At 43.6% G+C, this 21,494-nt stretch overlaps 1 protein-coding gene across 1 annotated transcript in view; it reads right to left on the minus strand.

Moving 5' to 3' along the window:
• The window catches only part of LOC126355888 (protein deadpan-like), a 53,275-nt gene extending 42,272 nt beyond the window's left edge, over positions 1–11,003 (minus strand). The window contains exons 1-2 of the mRNA XM_050006393.1: positions 10,955–11,003; positions 2,827–3,452 (exon numbers count right to left, since the gene is read on the minus strand). Coding sequence (XP_049862350.1) covers positions 2,827–2,901 — 75 coding nt within the window. The 5' untranslated portion in view covers positions 2,902–3,452; positions 10,955–11,003. The remainder of the gene's footprint in view (positions 1–2,826; positions 3,453–10,954) is intronic.
• Between the last annotated feature and the right edge of the window lie 10,491 nt (positions 11,004–21,494).

The following is a 21,494-nucleotide window of genomic DNA, read 5'->3' on the forward strand; positions in this document are numbered from 1 at the left end:
TGCCTTTCTTGTATCTTCGTTCGTTACGAAAATATGAACGGCACTCCTATTTTTTAAATAGTACTGTACCTTTTTTATTAGATAACCCATTTCCTGTCCTCAACACCTGTTCGGAAACGTATCATGGTGTATCAGTCACGTAAATTTGATGTTAATAAAAACGTTATACAAAATCGACTTTGATTCCTGTATTAGCACATGTTCCAGATAGCTGAGGTACGTTAACTTACCCATTTGCTGCAGCTGCCAATATACAAATGGTAACAAAAGGAAAATGTACATTTGTACTCACACAAACCTTCAACTGAAGACAACTGACCGAAAGACCGGTGTGCGTTGACAATGTATTAACTTAATGACATTCGGACAGGAAATAAAGTTGCACCGTTAGAAGTATAATACTGCATTAGGAGTAGCACCAGAAAATAGCATTATCGTCAGCAGACATTTGGCGACAGGTGTCCATTGGTTATAAAGTTTACTGAAAAAGAGCGAATGGAAGGATATGTGAATGTTGCACCCATGCATACGTCAGTTATAGAGAAATGATTCTCAGAGGATTAGGCTGCTTAAGTGACAGCAAGGGGTTTGATAAAGTAATAGGACGTCAGCCACAAACAGTCTCTGAAGCGATGTTGTCATATTATGGTCATTAAGCTGCATCACACCTTATCAGCCCCAGTCCAAAACATTTAAAATACTAGGTTGTAGGCGTGTAGGACCTCTTTCGTCAGCTATTAATGGCCAATGCCCATCTTTACTTTTTATTAACGGTATGAAATGGAAATTGCTTTCTAGAGCTGCCAACATTCACACGCTCCTTAACAGTCCAAATTCCAAAGATACGTGAACAGCAGGAACGGTTAGTAAGCGAGGTAACAATACGATACAAAAGTACTCTTAAGGCTATGGTTTCGACTCAATGGCGATCCACACAGAAGTATTTCATCCCTACTAAAACAGTTTCCTATTAGTGGCTTAATTGTTAACTGTAATTGCATTTTTCTGTATGAGGGAAAATGAGCATCCAACAGAGATATCATAAACCATTTATGATCGAGAATATAAACTCACGATTTACGGTCGAAAATGAAAAGCGAAATCTTACCAACATAAAAACGGTTTTGACGAAAAAGTTAGTCCCAACGCAAAGCCCTTTAACTTCACTGTACCTACGTTATATGGTACTTGTTTCATAGCGGTCGTCAAAACCAATTTCGCGACGATACACGAGGGCGACATGATGTTGAATGGGCGCTGGTTCTCTGCCGACAACTTCAGTGTGACTGGCATCTCGCTTTTGCAAGCACTAATACCGAGCTCTCGGAAACTGAGCTACTTTCTTAAGTAGCTTCCCAGTTGACAAGGATTTAACATTGGTCCTCCATTTGACGGCTTTGTGGGCTGTAGCTTAGCCACCTGGGCGGGCAGAGTTGATACGCCAATGCGGTGCCGACAAACTGCATCGGTTATAGACAAGACAAGCCTTTCTTAAAGTTTCCTCTGTGACATATGCCTGGCAGTCAAAGCCAATGTCTCGTCAAACCAAGTTATAAACAGAGGAATGGGCTGTCTCTTTGCACACGAATCACTCAAATATTCATTACTAATATTTGCCCATCTTTGACAGTTACTGTTGGCCAGATAGAGTATTTCATTAAAATGATGTATACTGGGTTCTTGACATCAATATTGTTGCACTGAACAATAACAAGGTGGAATAGAAACTAAACAGCTATGCCAGAAAATGGAAACGCCAAAATTTTCTCCAGCCACTTGTAACACTGTCAAACCCAAATAAAATCCAGCCATCAGTTTCTAATAGCCCCGCGGGATTAGCCGCGCGGTCTCAGGCGCTGCAGTCACGGACTGTGCGGCTGGTCCCGGCGGAGGTTCGAGTCCTCCCTCGGGCATGGGTGTGTGTGTCTGTCCTTAGAATAATTTAGGTGAAGTAGTGTGTATGCTTAGGGACTGATGACCTTGTTAAGTCCCATAAGATTTCACACACATTTGAACATTTTTTGTTATCTAATATTGAAGAAGGTATCTCAAATCGATCAGTCTTCTGCGTTTATTGTGGGGTATTTCCGAATTTAATCTTCACCATCAGATCACCTTATTCGATAGCTTGTTTCTCCCGACGTAATACACCTGCTTCTCGACATGAATGGAACGATGAATAAATTATCCTAAGGGCAAACACACACACCCATGCCCGAGGGAGGACTCGAACCTCCGCCGGGACCTGCCGCACAGTCCATGGTTGGAGCGCCTTAGACCGCTCTGCTAGTACCGCGCGAAAAAAAAGATATGTGCTATATAAAGGACACATACATTTAGCTGCTTCAACCAAATAGTCTCTACAGGAGGTTACTTAAATTATGATTACCAGGATAAGCAGTTGCTTGAATAAAAACTCCTACTTGGCTCTTAGATTCGATCACACTGATCATAATCACGTAAAAAAAGAAGCAATTCACTTAGTTTAGAAGGCATACTGTGATATATAAGCAACGAGTAGAAAATTATTTTGTAATTGAATGGGAAAAAGGATACGAACGTGCAAAAAGTGATCTGATGACAACAATGTATTGCGAACGCGATATATGGCTCTATCGGGCTGTCAGCTAAGAATTACGTCACTTGGAAATGAAGTATATTCGCACTGAGAAAAAAATGACAGGTTGTTGTATTTCTGAATGAATGACACGGTGGAAAATGACCGGAGACCAATCCGACTAGAGACGAATCCGAAACGAAAGTCAACGATGAGTACGAGCTGTGGCACGCAGATGACACGTTTGTAAACAATGTGTTGCGACTTACCCTGCGCTGCTCAGCCCTGGACAAGCCATGCTGCTGCTGGCGGTGAGCCTCGTACTCGTCCTCACTGATGGGCATCGTGGCTACTGTGCGCCTCCAGAGCACGCCGCACGGTACAACAATCGGCTGGGCGCGCGACCTTGTTGCTGCCGCTGCTGCTGCAGTAGTGCCCGCGGGCCAGCGACTGGCGGCCGCTCGTGCCGGTGATGTCTTGCTGCCGCGCGGTGGCAGCCCGCCCCCCTCCCGCCCCCCGCGTTTCTGTGGCCGCAGGGAGGGGCGGGGCGGGGGCTGAATTACCCGCGGGCTGCCGCCTATCAGCTGGGCTGACCGTGGGAACTCGGCACAGTGTCGGCGCGCAGGGCTGTCCGCGGCGCGCGCCCGCCGCCGTGGGAACGGCGCGCCAGGGGCGTCCAAGCGCCGCGGCCGGGCCGCACGGCGGCGGAAGGAGCGGCGTGGGAAGTGCAGCCGGGCAGCTGTCCGAAGGAGCAGCGCAGGAGGCGGGCCTGCACCAGCTGCGGCAGAGGCCGCGACCTCTCCCGTGTTTACTCACACGCTGGCAGAGAAACGCCAGCGTTGCGGAGTATTTCGCATCCGGGAGTGCTCGAGTTCACTCACTGCGCGCACAGACACTACACGAACATTCAACAATGATCGCTGCTGACTTTTTTCAATTGTGATGGTTGGCCATGTTTGAATACGAGTGTGTTACAAAAAGGTACGGCCAAACTTTCAGGAAACACTCCTCACACACAAAGAAAGAAAATATGTTATGTGGACATGTGTCCGAAAACGCTTACTTTCCATGTTAGAGCTCATTTTATTACTCCTCTTCAAATCACATTAATCATGGAATGGAAACACACAGCAACATAACGTACCAGAGTGACTTCAAATACTTTGTTACAGCAAATGTTCAAAATGTCCTCCGTTACCGAGGGTACATGCATCCACCCTCCGTCGCATGGAATCCCTGATGCGCTGATGCAGCCCTGGAGAATGGCGTATTGTATCACAGCCGTCCACAATACGAGTAGAGCTTTCAAATGTCCCCATAAATGAAAGTCGAGAGGGTTGAGGTCAAGAGAGCGTGGAGGCCATAGAATTGGTCCGCCTCTACCAATCCATCGATCACCGAATCTGTTGTTGAGAAGCGTACGAACACTTCGACTGAAATGTGCAGGAGCTCCATCGTGCATGAACCATATGTTGTGTCGTACTTTTAAAGGCACATGTTCTAGCAGCGCAAGTAGAGTATCCCGTATGAAATCATGATAACGTGCTCGATTGAGCGTAGGTGGAAGAACATAGGGCCCAATCAAGACATCACCAACAATGCCTGCCCAAACTGTAGAGCAATGAGTCTCATGTCAACACAAGCACCGAAGTCAACATTAACTTCCTTCAATTGGGCCAACTGTCGGTGAATCGTGAAAGTACAGTACATACTGACAAAACTGAAATGAGCTCTAACACGGAAATTAAGCATTCCCGGACACATGTCCACATAACATCTTTCCTTTATTTGTGTGTGAGGAATGTTTCCTGAAAGTTTGGCCGTACCTTTTTGTAACACCATATATATATATATATATATATATATATATATATATATATATATATATATATATATATATATATATAACGTTGTTCCAACACAGAGAATATGTAATGTATGTTTAATCCCGTTCAGTTTCGGCCTTACGGCCATTTTCAAACATCCCAAAATATAGATTGGATTCTTACAATAAAACAACTTGATTTCTGACTTCCAGGAGTCACTCAATAAACAGATCATCCTTTTCAAAACGGTTCAAATGGCTCTGAGCACTATGCGACTTAACTTCTGAGGCCATCAGTCGCCTAGAACTTAGAACTAATTAAACCTAAGTAACCTAAGGACTTCACACACATCCATGCCCAAGGCTGGATTCGAACCTGCGACCGTAGCGGTCGCGCTGTTCCAAACTGAAGCGCCTAGAACCGCTCGGCCACACCCGCCGGCGATGATTCTTTTTTTATATAAAAAAAATCTCTATTTACAATACATTACAATTATACAAACATAACCCACCACCTTAATGATAGTGTGTCCTAAGTGATAAAATGTTATTCGCAACTAATTACATTTAACTTGTAAACTACAGGCAGTATAAACAGTACAGATTAATGGACAAACTTACGATTTCTGTTGAGCTATATGGAAATAGGTCGAGTCATTACCCCAAATACTTTGAAATTGACCAACATTCTAAATTCAGAAAAGTTCTCCAGTTTAAATACCTTGGATCACGTTTCAACAGTAAAAATATCATAACAATGGATATAAATGAAAGAATAGCCTCAGGGTCAAGATGTCTGTACTCACTTAGCAACCGACTCAAAAGTAAAGTTTCGCCAATAACCACAAAGATGAAGATATACAACATTATTAACTGCCCCATATTACTATACGGTTCAGAAAGCATTACGCTCACAAAGAATGAACGAGATGGCTCTGAGCACTATGCGACCTAACTTCTGAGGTCATCAGTCGCCTAGAACTTAGAACTAATTAAACCTAAGTAATCTAAGGACATCACACACATCCATGCCCGAGGCAGGATTCGAACCTGCGACCGTAGCGGTCGCTCGGTTCCAGAGTGTAGCGCCTAGAACCGCATGGTCAAACCGGCTGGCCAATGAAAGAGAAAAACTGAATGTTATCGAAAGAAAAGTAATGAAAAAAATTTGGGGACCTGTGTTGGAGAATGGCGCATGGAGAATTCGAAAGAACAATGAACTTTATCAGTTAATGAAGCAACCCACTATCATCCAGAAATTAAAAAGTAGGAGACTGCAATGGGCTGGAGATGTGGCCAGAATGCAAAACAACAGAATTACCAAGAAAGCATTTGAAGGGACTCTCCAGCCAACAAGACCGTTGGGCCGGCCTCGTAAAAGGTGGAAAGACGACATAGAGAAGGACCAGCATTAAAAATTTCCGCAGGGTGGAGAGAGGCTGAGAGAGATAGAAGACGGTGGAAGCAGATCGTTGATGCAGCGCGTGGTCTACAGGGCCTGTGATCGCTGAGAAGATAGATAGACAGAAGATAGATATACTAGTACTACCTACTTGTAAGTAATCTTAACTGCTTGCAGTGTTACAGGTGTGCCAGTGTGGATATAAACCTACTGCAAGGCCTTGCTCATCGAGCAGGATGATTTGTTGCATTCTCACCTTTCATCACGTGTCTTAGAACATCGACGCAAGTAACAGAAGAGTTACGGAATGTAGTCGACTTAAATCAAGCGACGCCGAGGGAATCAGATTAGGAAATGAGACACGAAAAACTGTAGAAAAGTATTTTCTTTCGAAAACAATAAACACGATCGGCGAAGCCGCCGGGATATAAAATGCAAATTCGCAATAGCAAATATTTCTGAGAACATGTACGCGCGACCGCTACGGTCGGAGGTTCGAATCCTGCCTCGGGCATGGATGTGTATGATGTCCTTAGGTTAGTTAGGTTTAAGTAGTTCTAAGTTCTAGGGGACTGATGACCTCAGCTGTTAAGTCCCATAATACTCAGAGCCATTTTTTGAGAACATGTAACATCTGTTTACTCCTCTATAGCTTCGGCCTTCAAACCATTTTCAAATATCACAAAATAAACAGGATGTCCCTCCTAAGAGTCGTCAGGCGCATTTTCTCTTTTTCATTGTGTATCTGCAGTCATCCCAAACGAATTCTGCTCATCACATCTTTGATGCGACGTCCCGTATCGGCGGAAAGTGTCGGCTTGTTTCCCATTACAACCAAAATCATTTTTTAAAGAGGAATTTTATGCTCCCATTCCTTAGAACGATCCCAAATTAGCCTAGTCCGATATTCGTTTTATCGACATGTATTAACAGCGACAGTAAAACTCCAAGAATATTCAGGACTCCAGTAGCGACTTAGTAGCGCTACATGGATGGCGGTAGCAGTCGTCGCGGGCCAGGGCAATGCACTCTCCTGGAATACTGGTTACTTTTCGAGTTCTACTGTGCGTGCTAATACATACCGACAGAACAAATATAGTGTTAGAGGAATCTCTTACCGCTCTATCGAATGGGCGTATAAAATTCTGCTTTAAAAATGATTTTGTCTGTAAAGGGAAATAAACCGATGCTTTCTGTTGACGCTGGACGTTGCATGAAAGCCATCACCAGCTATCTCCAGACATACACTGCAAAAACGAAACTGCCAAAACATTACAGAAATTCTATCTGACGACTCAGGATTTATAGAAGAAAAACCCGCTTCAGTTGCTTCATCTTCGGGTGTCACCACACAATTCTGGGAACAAACCTGTGGGGGTCGGGACAGTCAGCCATGGTGGGTCCCATCCACGTCAAACAAACGCACGGGAGTGTAGAACCAGCAGCCAAAGTGCTCGCCTGGACAGCACATCATTTCCGTGACGTGCTGTCCAGGCAGGTGCTGTGCTAGCTGAACCTATGCTCCCGTGCATTTGTTTGACCTGGATGAGACCAATGTGAGCTTTTTTTTTTTTTTTACAAAACTCGGATTATTTTTTCAAGCGTTTCTATCCGTATAAATACGTTTGTTTGTCATTTTAAAGCACTCATATTTTACTTCGTATAAAAAACAAACGAAATGGTAAGTTATCCAGATGCGAGGGTAGCACGTAGTTCTAAACTGTTTACTATAAACGAATCATGTTACAAAGAGAAAGCTTACTGAGAACAGTATTTTAGCTGATACTAGTGGCCTCTTTGATACTGACCGAACTCCGCAGGAACCCTGTTCCGTCGGTAACTGTTACGGTATTACATCGCTTGCATTCAAGCGCTCGGATGGCACCGGGCACGCACGCATGACTGACTGGCCCGATCCCTACACATTTATATTCCCATAATTATGTGGTGACACTTGAAGATGAAGCTGAAAGCTCCGAATGGTTCAAATGGTTCAAATGGCTCTGAGCACTATGGGACTTAACATCTGAGGTCATCAGTCCGCTAGAACTTACACCTACTTAAACCTAACCAACCTAAGGACATCACACACATCCATGCCCGGGGCAGGATTCGAACCTGGGACCGTAGCAGCAGCGGGGTTCCATACTGAAGCGCCTAGAACCGCTCGGCCACACCGGAAACCTGCGAAGCCGGTCGTGGAAAAAATTAAGTAAATTACTGGCAACTGAGTTGGATTTTGATTCTATAAATATATTCCTCGGTTGTGGATGTTCACCGGATAAAACATTTTGTCTTAGGAGAGACACCCAGTCTATCAGATTCTTGCGTAGGACACAACGCGTTTTCACAATGAAGTAATTTATTGTGTGTCTGTGTTTTGCAACCATGATTCATTAAACTGATGCTTCTGTAATATTCTTAGCGTTCATCACCTGCAATTGAAGAATGGTAAAAGTAAAACAAGAGCAAGAGAATGTTGTTGTTGTTGTTGTCTTCAGTCCTGAGACTGGTTTGATGCAGCTCTCCATGCTACTCTATCCTGTGCAAGCTGCTTCATCCCCCAGTACCTACTGCAACCTACATCCTTCTGAATCTGCTTAGTGTACTCATCTCTCGGTCTCCCTCTACGATTTTTACCCTCCACGCTGCCCTCCAATGCTAAATTTGTGATCCCTTGATGCCTCAAAACATGTCCTACCAACCGATCCCTTCTTCTAGTCAAGCTGTGCCACAAACTTCTCTTCTCCCCAATCCTATTCAATACCTCCTCATTAGTTACGTGATCTATCCACCTTATCTTCAGTATTCTTCTGTAGCACCACATTTCGAAAGCTTCTATTCTCTTCTTGTCCAAACTAGTTATCGTCCATGTTTCACTTCCATACATGGCTACACTCCAAACAAATCCTTTCAGAAACGACTTCCTGATACATAAATCTATATTCGATGTTAACAAATTTCTCTTCTTCAGAAACGCTTTCCTTGCCATTGCCAGTCTACATTTTATATCCTCTCTACTTCGACCATCATCAGTTATTTTACTTCCTAAATAGCAAAACTCCTTTACTACTTTAAGTGTCTCATTTCCTAATCTAATTCCCTCAGCATCACCCGATTTAATTTGACTACATTCCATTATCCGCGTTTTGCTTTTGTTAATGTTCATCTTATATCCTCCTTTCAAGACACTGTCCATTCCGTTCAACTGCTCTTCCAAGTCCTTTGCCGTCTCTGACAGAATTACAATGTCATCGGCGAACCTCAAGGTTTTTACTTCGTCTCCATGAATTTTAATACCTACTACAAATTTTTCTTTTGTTTCCTTTACTGCTTGCTCAATATACAGATTGAATAACATCGGGGAGAGGCTACAACCCTGTAGCCCATTCAAATGAATTAGTTTAGGAAAAGAGATACTAAAGTAGTAGATGAATTTTTTCTTTCAGTAGCAAAATAACACGATGGGCGAAGTCGACAGGATATAAACTATGGGAACGCAATAGCAAGTAAAATATTTCTGAAAAAGAGAAATTTAACATCGAATATAAATTAAGCATTAGGAAGTATTTTCTGAAGATATTTGCCTGGGGTGTAGCCTTATACGAAAGGGAAACGAAGACGATAAATAAATTGTACAGACAAGAAAGGAATATCTGTAGAAGCTTTCGAACTGGTAGTAATGAAAAAAAGAGTTTGCTGATTGTTACGTGGGCAAGTCGAATGACTAAGGAGAAGCGCTGGAAGGAATTGTGGAGGAAAGAAATTTACAGCAGAACTTGACTAAAAGACCCCGTCGAAATGCGATGACGGGAAGTGTGAGGGTAAAAATTACAGCGCGAGACCAGGTTTTAACTGCAGTTGGCAGATGCAAACGGACGTAGGTTGTAATAGATATGCACAGGTGAAGAACAGCTTGCAGAGTTGCATGAACTAGTCTTTGGACTCAAGATCACAATAACAACAACTAGTTTTTGTAGGACAACATTGTTCCATAACCGACGGAATATGTAACATCTCGTTATCCATGTTGAGTTTTGGCCTCTAAGCCATTTTAAAATGTATTAAAATACAGTTAAGTAAAGTTAAATGATCAGTTTATGTTTTTGCAATGGCACTTAGTGAATTTTTCACGATTATAGATTGACGGAAAAAAATCCCAACACCAAAAAATAATTAATGTAAAATAATGAAACTTCGGGAATACATATGTGTGGATTACTTATATAAGTAATTAACATTGCAGCCCCAAGGTAAGCCATTGCAAATGCCAAATGCTGGTACATTAAAAATCGGTATAGCTGGCAGAGTGTTGAATGTAATCACGGAAACATACGAAATCGCACCTTAGACAATAGCTCCGTAAGTCTACTGTGTCCTAGCATGCAGGCATGTCGGCTAGGGGCCCTCAACTGGCTTGCTTCTAAATAGCACACGGCCATCGCTGCCACCGAGGCGGACCCATCTTTCACCAGAAAACACTACAGACTTCCACCTTACCCTCCAATGAGCTCTATCATGACTCCACTGATGCCGCAAATGGCGGTGGTTTGGGGTCAGTGGAATGCACGCTACAGGGGCCCTTACTCGGAGCTGTCCTTGAAGTAACCGATTTGTAACAGTTCGTTGTGTCTCTGTGGTGCCAACTGCTGCCCAAATTGCTGCTCCAGATGCAGCGAATGCGCCAGAGCCGTACGCCGAACACAATGGCATTCCCTCTCGATAGTGCCGCCCGGGCGTTCGGGGCCCGTTCTTTTTGTGACCGAAACTTCTCGTGACTGCCGCTGCCGGCAGTCTTCCTGCAGTATCGCAGAATAGAAATGGGGCCCCTCCACGCCCGCACCAACGTGGTGACCAAACCAAAAGTTGTACTTTCACCTCCGTCAACATGTTAGTTATCTAATAGGTGGACCACAGGATACTGGGCTGTGATGTTATCCGTGCGTCTGGGTAAGACTACCCATTAACACGGTCCATCAGGTGATAGTGGACGAAACGCGAATGAAGATAGCAATTTGAAGAGCAGAGGGAAAAAAGTGCCAAGGCTCGTGCCGTGGGGAAAAAAAAACCTCTGCGACAGTGGGATGGGCAGTAAGAGCAGTAGTGGCTTACTAGCTGCGATGGTTCATGCAAGGTTGGGTTTGTTAGTGTGGGTGTCATGCATCATTACCGTGGCAGGCGATGGCGATGTATCCCGATTTGCTGCAGCCGCTGCATCCCTGGAACATCAGGATCGTTGTACATTAGTGGGAGATCGGCCATAGATCATCTCACTGTGTGTGTGTGTGAGGGGGGGGGGGTGGAGCTTGTCTGCATATACTGTACAGTACGGCTTCCCTGCGTGGTGCGAGTTATTCGGCAAGTGTGTTCCAACTGGATATCCAGTAAAGGTTGCTGATTAACAGGGGCTCACCTGTATCGTTGTGTTTGTGTGTACTTGGACATAGATGTTAGGTCCTTGCAAGTATGTCTTTTGGTGTTTTGTGTATCCATCTATGGTTGTGGTCGTAGTTCCCCAGATTCGGAATAAACGGGTTCTGCGAATGTATGGAGTTCCTGTATAGTCTTGTGGTGAGTTTGTGTATTACCTCCGTGAGAGTCTCAAGTCGGTATTCCCGGTGAAGGTCCACGATGCGTGTGTATCGTGGAGCATTGCTTATGATTTTGAGTACTTTGTTTTGTATGATCTGCAGACGGAGCACGCGTGTGGGCGCAGCGTATCCCCAGACAGGAGCTGCGTACGTCATCAGGGGTCGGATAAGTGTCATGTACATGGACCTCGACACCCTTCTGTTCAGTGTGCTACGCCTGTTGAGCATTGGGTAGAGCTGTTTGAGCCACGCGCTTGTTCGGTTGGTCATGTGTTGTATGTGGTCCCCCCCAGAGTAATTTCCGGTCCAGCCAGACACCGAGGTATTCGACATTCTCGCGGAAACGCATTGGACGTACATGTAGAGTTATTGGTCTGCAGTATCGGTGTTAGCGCAGATGCTTCGGTCTTCTAGTGAACAGAACGGCTTCGCACTTGTCGACGTTTACTCTAACACGCCATTTCTCTGATCAAGGCTCAGCCACTCGGAGATCGCAGAATGAACATCCTGTTTCTCGTAGCTGTGTCTTACAGCTAGATCAAACTGAGTGAGGTGTTGATAACGGCGTCTTCGTCGCGTTAAAGCCGTTTTTGACTAACTCACCATGTCCAGTCTCAAAGGTAACTAACATTCACCACCATTACGGCGTACGTTTGAAGCAAACCTGATTTGCACCCTCATAGTGGCCCTACTAGCGTCGCTGTTTGCATAATTACGTTTCAGACGTAGAAAGAAGCCTCTTAGCTTTCGTTTATGTTGCACAATTCCTTCTTGGTGTTGCGATTTTCTTTTTTTTCGACAGTGTATATTTTGATGAAAGTTATTGACCCAAATCACGTATGCAGTTGTTTGCTCTCGTATAACTGCATTGCTGACTGTGTAAGACGTCAACTTTTGTGATATGTATTTTAGGATGTTTAAAATAGCTTCATGACAAAAACTGTACGGCAACGAGGAATGAAGAGACATTCAGTCGTTTGTGCAATAAAGTCGCCTTCAAAAAGTTTGTGCTTTCTCTTACCCTTCTTGGCCGAGAAAGCACGTGCAATCAAGAGAAAGAATTAACTATTTTCAGTTCTACTGCCAATCAACTCTGTTTATGTTGATGTTAAAATGTGACGCCTTCTGATTGAATTGTATTCGTCACCAGGCGTATGTCACAGAGTTATTCTTAAACTAAAGCTTATTACACGTTATTGGGGTACATAGTGATGTATGTCTTGAGGAGATTAAAAATCCCACGTTTGCTTCTGTTAGTACCAGGTCTATATCTTCACTTCGCAAACCACTTTGCGTTGTGGGGGTGGAACATACATCACTGTCATTTCACCCTTGTCTATTCCATTTCGAATTCTGCTTTGAGTGTCGGCGAGACTAACATTTTCCGCTTATGGTCATTTTGTGAGTCGTACATGAGAGGTAGTAACGTGTTACCTGACTCTTCTTCCTGATTCTTCTAGGAATGTATTGTGTCGGAATGTCAGCACTAAAGGCCTTGGCGATGGTTCTATTTTGGTGTCTGCCAATGGACGTTCATGAGCATCATAGTTAAACTCTCGCACTTAATAAACGAACTATTTCTTCCTAGCATCCACAATGCAATCTTATCGGCCTGTGTGGGTGGTAGGGAGGTAGTAGGGACTATTGTACACCGGGCGCGTGTTCTACCTTGAGGTCAGTCTACCAAGGAACACATGATGTTTCCAGATGAACAGGCATTAGAGACCGCCGTAAGGACATTCCACCTTTTTCTACTGTTTTTGTTGTTGTGAGACCTGGTTTGGTTTACGAAGGATTTTTAAATATTTTGGGTTCAACATATGTAAGTGCTATACAGTAAATTAAAGCACGTTGGAAAATATTGTTCAGTTACACAATTTGTGTTAGAATCTTATAGCAAGTAAAATGCTATACATTTTTAAAACTAATTATATAACGTGTGGGCAATTGCACGCCATCTTTTACTTTTTTACTTTGAAACGGAAGAACGTCTTTTACCGTGGAACATGAGATATTTGAAAATAAACTGAGTTTCTTTAATTACTTAACAACTTCACGTCTCTTGAAAAAGAAAATCTGTGTTATTTTTCAATGGCTATTACTTCAAAATAGACTTGTAACTAGTTTTTAATGATACTTCTACTTAATTTTTTGTCACTTCCTGATTATTAGTGTGTAGTAGAGTAATAAAATGAAAGTTACGCTACTAGATACAGTACCGACAAAATTTTCTCGATTGCAACGCTTTTAAACTTAAAAGAATACTTGTTTCTAGCGACATTATCATGTTGTACCTTCGAACACTTTTTCACGTTTTTAAAACCTTACTTTGTGGAGTAATTTTTGTAATATTAGGATAAACTGAAAGAACCAGAGATTGTAGAGAGTTTCAGAGAGAGCATTAGGGAACAATTGACAGGAACAGGGGAAAGAAATACGGTAGGAGAGATGAAATAGTGATGGCAGCAGAGGATCAAGTAGGTAAAAAGCCGAGAGCTAGTAGAAATTCTTGGGTAACGGAAGAGATATTTAATTGATGAAAGGAGAAAATATAAAAATGCAGTAAATGAAGCAGGCAAAAAGGAATACAAACGTCTCAAAAATGAGATCGACAGGAAGTGCAAAATGGCTAGAGGACAAATGTAAGGACGTAGAGGCATAGGTCACTAGTGGTAACATAGATACTGCCTACAGGAAAATTAGAGAGACCTTTGGAGAAAAGAGAACCACTTGTATGAATATCAAGAGCTCAGATGGAAGGCCAATTGTAAGCAAAGAAGGGAAAGCAGAAAGGTGGACAGTATACAGAGGGTCTATACAAGATCGATGTACTTGAGGGTAATGTTATGGAAATGGAAGAGGACGTAAGTGAAAATGAAATGAGAGATGTGATACTGAGTGAAGAATTTGACAGAGCACTGAAAGACCTAAGTCGAAACAAGGCCCCGGGAGTCGACATCGTTCCATTAGAACTATTGATAGCCTTGGGAGAGCAAGATGTATGGGACAGGCGAAATATCCTCAGACTACAATAAGAATATAATACTGTAATTCCAATCCCAAAGGAAGCAGGTGTTGTCAGGTGTGAAAATCACAGAACTATCAGTTTAATAAGTCACGACTGCAAAAAAACTTACAAGAATTCTTTACTGATGAATGGAAAAACTGGTAGAAGGCGGCCTTGGGGAAGATCAGTTCGGATTCCGCAGAAATGTTGGAACACGTGAGGCAATACTGACCCTACGACTTACCTTGGAAGATAGGGTAAGGAAAGGCAAAACTACGTTTCTAGCATTTGTAGACTTAGAGCAAGCTTTTGACAAGGTTGGCTGGAATACTATCTTACAAATTCTGAAGGTGGCAGGGGTCAAATACAGGGAGTGTAAGGCTATTTACAATTTGTACAAGAACCAGATGGCAGGAGCATGAAAGGGGAGCACGTTTGGGAAAGGAGTGAGACAGGGTGTAGCCTATCCCCGATGTTATTCCACATGTATATAGAGCAAGCTGAAAAGGAAACAAAAGAAAAATTCGGAGTAGGTATTAAAATCCATGGAGAAGAAATAAAAACTTTGAGGTTTGCCGATGACATTGTGATTCTGTCAGAGACAGCAAAGGACCTGGAAGATCAGATGAACGGAATGGACAGTCTTCTTGATGCAATAATTTACCAAGGCCGTATGTATTGTAGAAATTTATTTTATTTTCTGGACTTCTATGTGCTACCAGTTTCGGCATTATATTGATGCCCAATGTGGCGTCGAATGTAATAAGATCTGGACCAAGGCGGCCGGACCTGCAAGGGGCTTCCCGGCCAATGACGCCAAACGCTTATTTCCATTTTTTTCTAAAAGTATTTGAATAGAGTGTAGCCATGTATGGATATGAAACATGGACAACAAATAGTTTAGACAAGAAGAGAATAGAAGCTTTCGAAATGTGGTGCTACAGAAGAATGCTGAAGATTAGATGGGTAGATCACGTAACTAATGAGGAGATACTGAATAGAATTGGGGAGAAGAGGAGTTTGTGGCACAACTTGACTAGAAGAAGGGATCCGTTAGTAGGACACGTTCTGCGGCATCAAGGGATCACAAATTTAGTGATGGAGGGAAGCGTGGAGGGTAAAAATCGTAGATAAATACACTAAGCAGATTCAGAAGGATGAAGGTAGCAGTAGTTACTCGGAGATGAAGAAGCTCGCGCAGGATAGAGAAGCATGGAGATCTGCATCAAACCAGTCTCTGGACTGAAAAGCACAATAACAACAGAAAACGTCTACAGCATACAAAAAGTGAATGTCATCATTTAAGCATGGAATAAGAAAATATAATAAACATCTATTACAGTGAAACTTCCTGGCAGATTAAAACTGTGTGCCCGACCGAGACTCGAACTCGGGACCTTTGCCTTCGCGGGCAAGTGCTCTACCATCTGAGCTACCGAAGCACGATTCACGCCCGGTACTCACAGCTTTACTTCTGCCAGTATCCGTCTCCTACCTTCCAAACTTTACAGAAGCTCTCCTGCGAAACTTGCAGAACTAGCACTCCTGAAAGAAAGGATATTGCGGAGACATGGCTTAGCCACAGCCTGGGGGATGTTTCCAGAATGAGTTTTTCACTCTGCAGCGGAGTGTGCGCTGATATGAAACTTCCTGGCAGATTAAAACTGTGTGCCCGACCGAGACTCGAACTCGGGACCTTTGCCTTACACAGTTTTAATCTGCCAGGAAGTTTCATATCAGCGCACACTCTGTAGTAGAGTGAAAATCTCATTCTGGAAACATCCCCCAGGCTGTGACTAAGCCATGTCTCCGCATTATCCTTTCTTTCAGGAGTGCTAGTTCTGCAAGTTTCGCAGGAGAGCTTCTGTAAAGTTTGGAAGGTAGGAGACGGATACTGGCAGAAGTAAAGCTGTGAGTACCGGGCGTGAATCGTGCTTCGGTAGCTCAGATGGTAGAGCACTTGCCCGCGAAAGGCAAAGGTCCCGAGTTCGAGTCTCGGTCGGGCACACAGTTTTAATCTGCCAGGAAGTTTCATATCAGCGCACACTCCGCTGCAGAGTGAAAAACTCATTCTGGATCTATTACAGTGCTGGCTGGAGAAGAAAGTCTTCCAAGCTACAACACTCTCTCCTACTACTGTTGACGTATCATGTACGTAGGTGCTCGTGCTACACGATCACAAATGGACATTCGTACGTCCTATCTCTTGTGGTCGGACGGACAGGGGATGTCGCGCGTATGTAAAGAAACATTCTGTGAATAGCCTCAGGGAAGAGATTGTGATAGTCGCATGAAGAAAACGCCTCACATCTAACGACAACTGATTTATCAAATTTCAGAAACCATCTTTCATGGCGAAAATAGGAATGGTCTTCAGCCCTCTAGCTTAGATAAGACTAGGAAAATGATAGCTCGCACAGTTGCATACCAGCAGTCATTCTTACCAGGCTCCAGCTCTCGATGGAATCATAGGGATTCTCTGTATGTGGTACACTCAAATGTACTCTCAACAGTGAATGGCAGAAGTAGAGGTTCGTCGAGTGTCATTACTTTGGATTCACACACACAGTTTCTGGAAAGATTGAATTTTGGGAGGAAAAATGTAGCTTACATTGATTGGTACATAGGCCCATTAGGTTGGTTCAGCTTTAGTTTAAGGCTAATTTAGCAATTTAGTAAGTCATACAGCTCATAATTATTATTTATTATCACAGGAGGAAATACTACCAACTATTTGCAACAAATACACTCTAAACAAAAAAAGCCAAAACAAAGAAACACGACCCATCAAGAAGGAGTTACGCGAACTGGCCACAAACTGATAGCCACAAACCTCTGAGAGGTATGGGCGGAAAATGCAAAACTGTATACTTTGGCGGCCGATGGATGAATGTGTAACGCTGCAGTGCAATTTGACAGCGCAGATGGCAAGGATAGCAAACAGCAGACGTGTCGATAACAGAGCACAAAATCTTTGCGAATTTCATTTTGTGTACTCAGTTGCACAGTAACTACGTCTCGCAGACAGGCGTGTGAATAGTGTAGCAGGTATCAGTATTTGAAAGAGGATGTGTACTTGGTCTCAAAGGATCCGGAAGAAATCGGCGAATCGCTCGATAATTGAATAGGATCGATGCCACTAATCGATGATGTTAGCAGGAACTTGAGGAGCATGGCTGAACACAGAGGCAAGAAGGAAGCAGTACACCCAGACAGACGACACAACATGAGGACTACGCAATCGTCAGAGAGGCACTCAGAGCTCCGGATTCATCATTATCATCGACCTCACGTGCAACTGGTACTTCAGTGATCACAAGGACCATTAATAGGTGGCTTACAGAAAGGTGGCGGAGCTCACGGCGCCCTTTGCACTGACTACCATTGACAAGCTCGTCTGCAGTGGCGTCGGGCACATTCGTCCTGGAATCACATTGACGGGAGTAGAATGGTCTTCAGCGATGAGTACCACTTCGAACTGAGCCCTGATGACATCGAAGAAGTGTCTGGAGATGGCCCAGACAGAGTTGGGATACCAACCTGATGTCGTCTACCATGTGTTGTTGTTGTCGTCTTCAGTCCTGAGACTGGTTTGATGCAGCTCTCCATGCTACTCTATCCTGTCCAAGGTTCTTCATCTCCCAGTACCTACTGCAACCTACATCCTTCTGAATGTGTTTAATGTATTCTCGTATTGGTCTACCTCTACGATTTTTACCCTCCACGCTGCCCTCCAAACTAAATTGGTGATCCTTTGATGCCTCAGAATATGCCCTACCAACCGATCCCTTCGTCTAGTCAAGTTGTGCCACAAATGTCTCTTCTCTCCAATTCTGTTCAATACCTCCTCATTAGTTTTGTGATCTTCCCATCTAATCTTCAGCATTCTTCTGTAGCATCACATTTCGAAAGCTTCTATTCTCTTCTTGTCTAAACTATTTATCGTCCACGTTTCACTTCCATTCATGGCTACACTCCATACAAATACTTTCAGAAACGACTTCCTGACAGTTAAATCGATACTCGATGTTAACAAATTTCTCTTCTTCATAAACCCTTCCCTTCCCATTGCCGGTCTACATTTTATATCCTCTCTACTTCGACCATTATCAGTTATTTTGCTCTCTAAATAGCAAAACTCATTTACTACTTTAAGCGTCTCATTACCTAATCTAATTCCCGCAGCCATACAAACCGACGACCATGAGTAATGGTCTGGGGTGCCATTTCTTTTCAAAGCAGGTCCTGTTTCATTATCATCGAGGGTACCCTTACAGCACAGCTGTACGTCGACCCGACGATGTTCTGTGGCCCACTTTGTTGACATTTCGTGTTTGCCAAACCATATCTTGGCCAGCAAGTTCACCGGATCCCTCCTTACATGAGGGCGTTAGGAGACAAGACAAGGAGACATATTTACTACGAATTTAAAATTATTTGAAAAGGTAACGTGAATGAGAAAAATATAAATAATATAATGCTGTCTTCATGAGATATTTAAAAACTGTGATAAAAATGTGGACGACAGCACAGTTAAAAACACTTGAAGAACACTAAACACTGTACACGACAGAAGATACACTGACATTAAAAATAGAGCACTATGCATTTTCGTTAAAACAGGGAAAGGACCTGCCATGGTATGGTAGACCATAGATGAAAATAAGGATGGGTATGGGGGGAGATAAGAGAGTGGTGGTGATGAGGACTGAGGATTGTTAAGAGTTGGTGGCAAGACAGGGGTGGCTATGAGGGGCAAGGAGAAAGGGGTAACTGGTACTAGGATCTATAAATTAGAGAGGAACAGGGTATCTGGAGGGTAATGGGGAAGGGGAATAGGAGGATGTGTTGGTAGGGGGAGAGGAGGTTGCCATTGGGGGGAGGGTGTGGATAGGGTAGGGTGTATTCAGAGCTGGTAAGATGGGTTTATGTCACGGCAGAGTTTGTGGTCTGAGAGAGGGAATTCATTTAGGGGAGGATGTGGAGGGTGTGCAAGTGAAGCGTTGGTGGGATGTGTAGGTAGAGGTGCAAAGGAGAGAGGACACAACAGCATTGCTGGAGACGAATTTACAGATGATGTAGGTTATTTAGAGGTGTTCAATTCAGAGGTGTTCATTATGATTAAGGAGAGGTGCAAATTTGGTAAAGGATCCTTGTGCAGGAAGGTCAGCAGACGCAGAAAGCAAGGCAGAGAGCTCTGTGTTCGAGGATCTGAAAGGATTTATAGAACTTAGGAGGCACAAATATCCATGCAAAGTGTGAAGGACAGTGGAGGGGTGTAGTCCTATGTTCAGAAAGTTAGTAATTATAGTGGTGTTGGCCTATTGTAAGCTTTCTGTTAGATGGTTAATAGGTGAGGTTTCCACATTAGTTACTGGCCAGAGTTAGTTCATTTTTGTGTGTTTGCAAGCTGGATGGGATGGTTGTAAAAGAGGATGGAAACTTACGAAATTTCTGCAGTGGGATGGGAGGTACAGGAATGGTGGTGTTAACAGTAGAATAGGTTGGGTAATTGGAGAGGAAGGATGCAATAAGGCGCACATAATTGAGTGGGAGTGCATAAGTCTGGAGTCTGAAAAGGAGACCAGAATGCAAAATGAGTTGTATGCTTTCTCTAGGTCAAGGGAGACAAAGAGGGTAGACTTACAGTTGCTGAGATGGGTAAGGCACAGGAGTTGATCATCAGCAGAGATGGTGTTGGTGTAGATGGCAGTGGAAACATCGGGAGATGATCAATTCAAAGACCTCGCTGTACACTGGTGAAGCAGATGAGGTGGCATGAGGAGGTGTCAGTTGGGTTCAGGAAAAGTAGGATTTTGGAGGTTTTCCACAAGTTTAGATAGCAGCCTTTGGAGAGGACAGTGATATACCGGGTTGCAAGGGCGATGAGATAGGTTCTAGGTAATTCTTTGAGATGGCGATAGTTAATATACTCGTGACCAGGGGATGTGTTGCGTCTTCTGTGAAGTACTTGTTTTGCGTCCTATGCTGTGACTAGGGTGCACAATCCTATTGGTGAAATGTTATTCATGTACAGAAAGCTACGAGCCAGAGGTTGTGCTGTGGTATCTGTGGATTCATGCATGGATAGTATGGAACTGGGGGTAGTCAGAGTGAGCGTCAGGAGGGATGGAGATGATGGAGAGAAAGGATGAAAACTGATTGGCTTCACTCAGGTTGTCAGGAAAGGGAAGGTTATTGGGAAGGGTCAGGTGGTGAGGGATGGTATGGGTGCCAGTAAGTTAGTAGAACGCTTTCCAGTACTTGGAAGAGTTAACTACGAGTGTAGCATTGAGTCTGATGCATTTCTGGCACCAGTTCCGGTGTTTTATGGTACTGAATAAATTTCTAATGTATTGCTGTATTTGACAGTGGTGTTGGAGCGTATCCTGATTACAAGTCCAGAAGAAATAGCAATATAACCAATGGGACTCACAGAGAAGAAGTAAAGCTTGTGGTGGGGATGGGGGATGGGGGGAATGAGTATATATATCTTTAGTAGGGAGATGGGTGGAGATAACATCTACTGTAACAAGGTCTGTTGCAGGAAGGCTGTGGCATGCGGATTATCATCGGGTTGCTGGAAGGTTAGGAGGGTGGCTTCCAATCTGGGTATCTATGGGTTCCTGGTAGGCACTCCAGTTGGTACAGGAGAAGTCGTGGACAACTTTTAGATGGAGATTGAGATGGGATGAATGTGAATGGAGTAGTGTGTAGGATATGGTGAGGAGGACACATAAATGGTCACTTCCTATTGGATCAATGACTTCTGCTGTGAGGCACCCAAGGAGGTTGGAAAATGCTAGGACAACATCGAGGTTGGTGTTGCTTTCAGGACAGGTGTTCTGTGGAATGGGAACAACGTCACATTGGAGGCATTTGGTAAACTGACACCACTGCCAGAGGTCTGCAGGGAATCTGCTATGGATGTTAAGGTCAGCAGCAACAATATAGGTGGAAAAGGTATGCTCAATGTATACAAGGAAATCATAGGGGATGGAACTGTTAGGTCAGATGTAGATGGCAGCAGAGGTAACAGTGATGGTTTTGAAGAAGACGCTAAGGATAAGATGTTTGGTGGGATTGTTGAGTAAGGGTTGTGGCTGAGGAGG

Source organism: Schistocerca gregaria, chromosome 3, assembly GCF_023897955.1.
Source record: "Schistocerca gregaria isolate iqSchGreg1 chromosome 3, iqSchGreg1.2, whole genome shotgun sequence".
Lineage (NCBI taxonomy): Eukaryota > Metazoa > Arthropoda > Insecta > Orthoptera > Acrididae > Schistocerca > Schistocerca gregaria.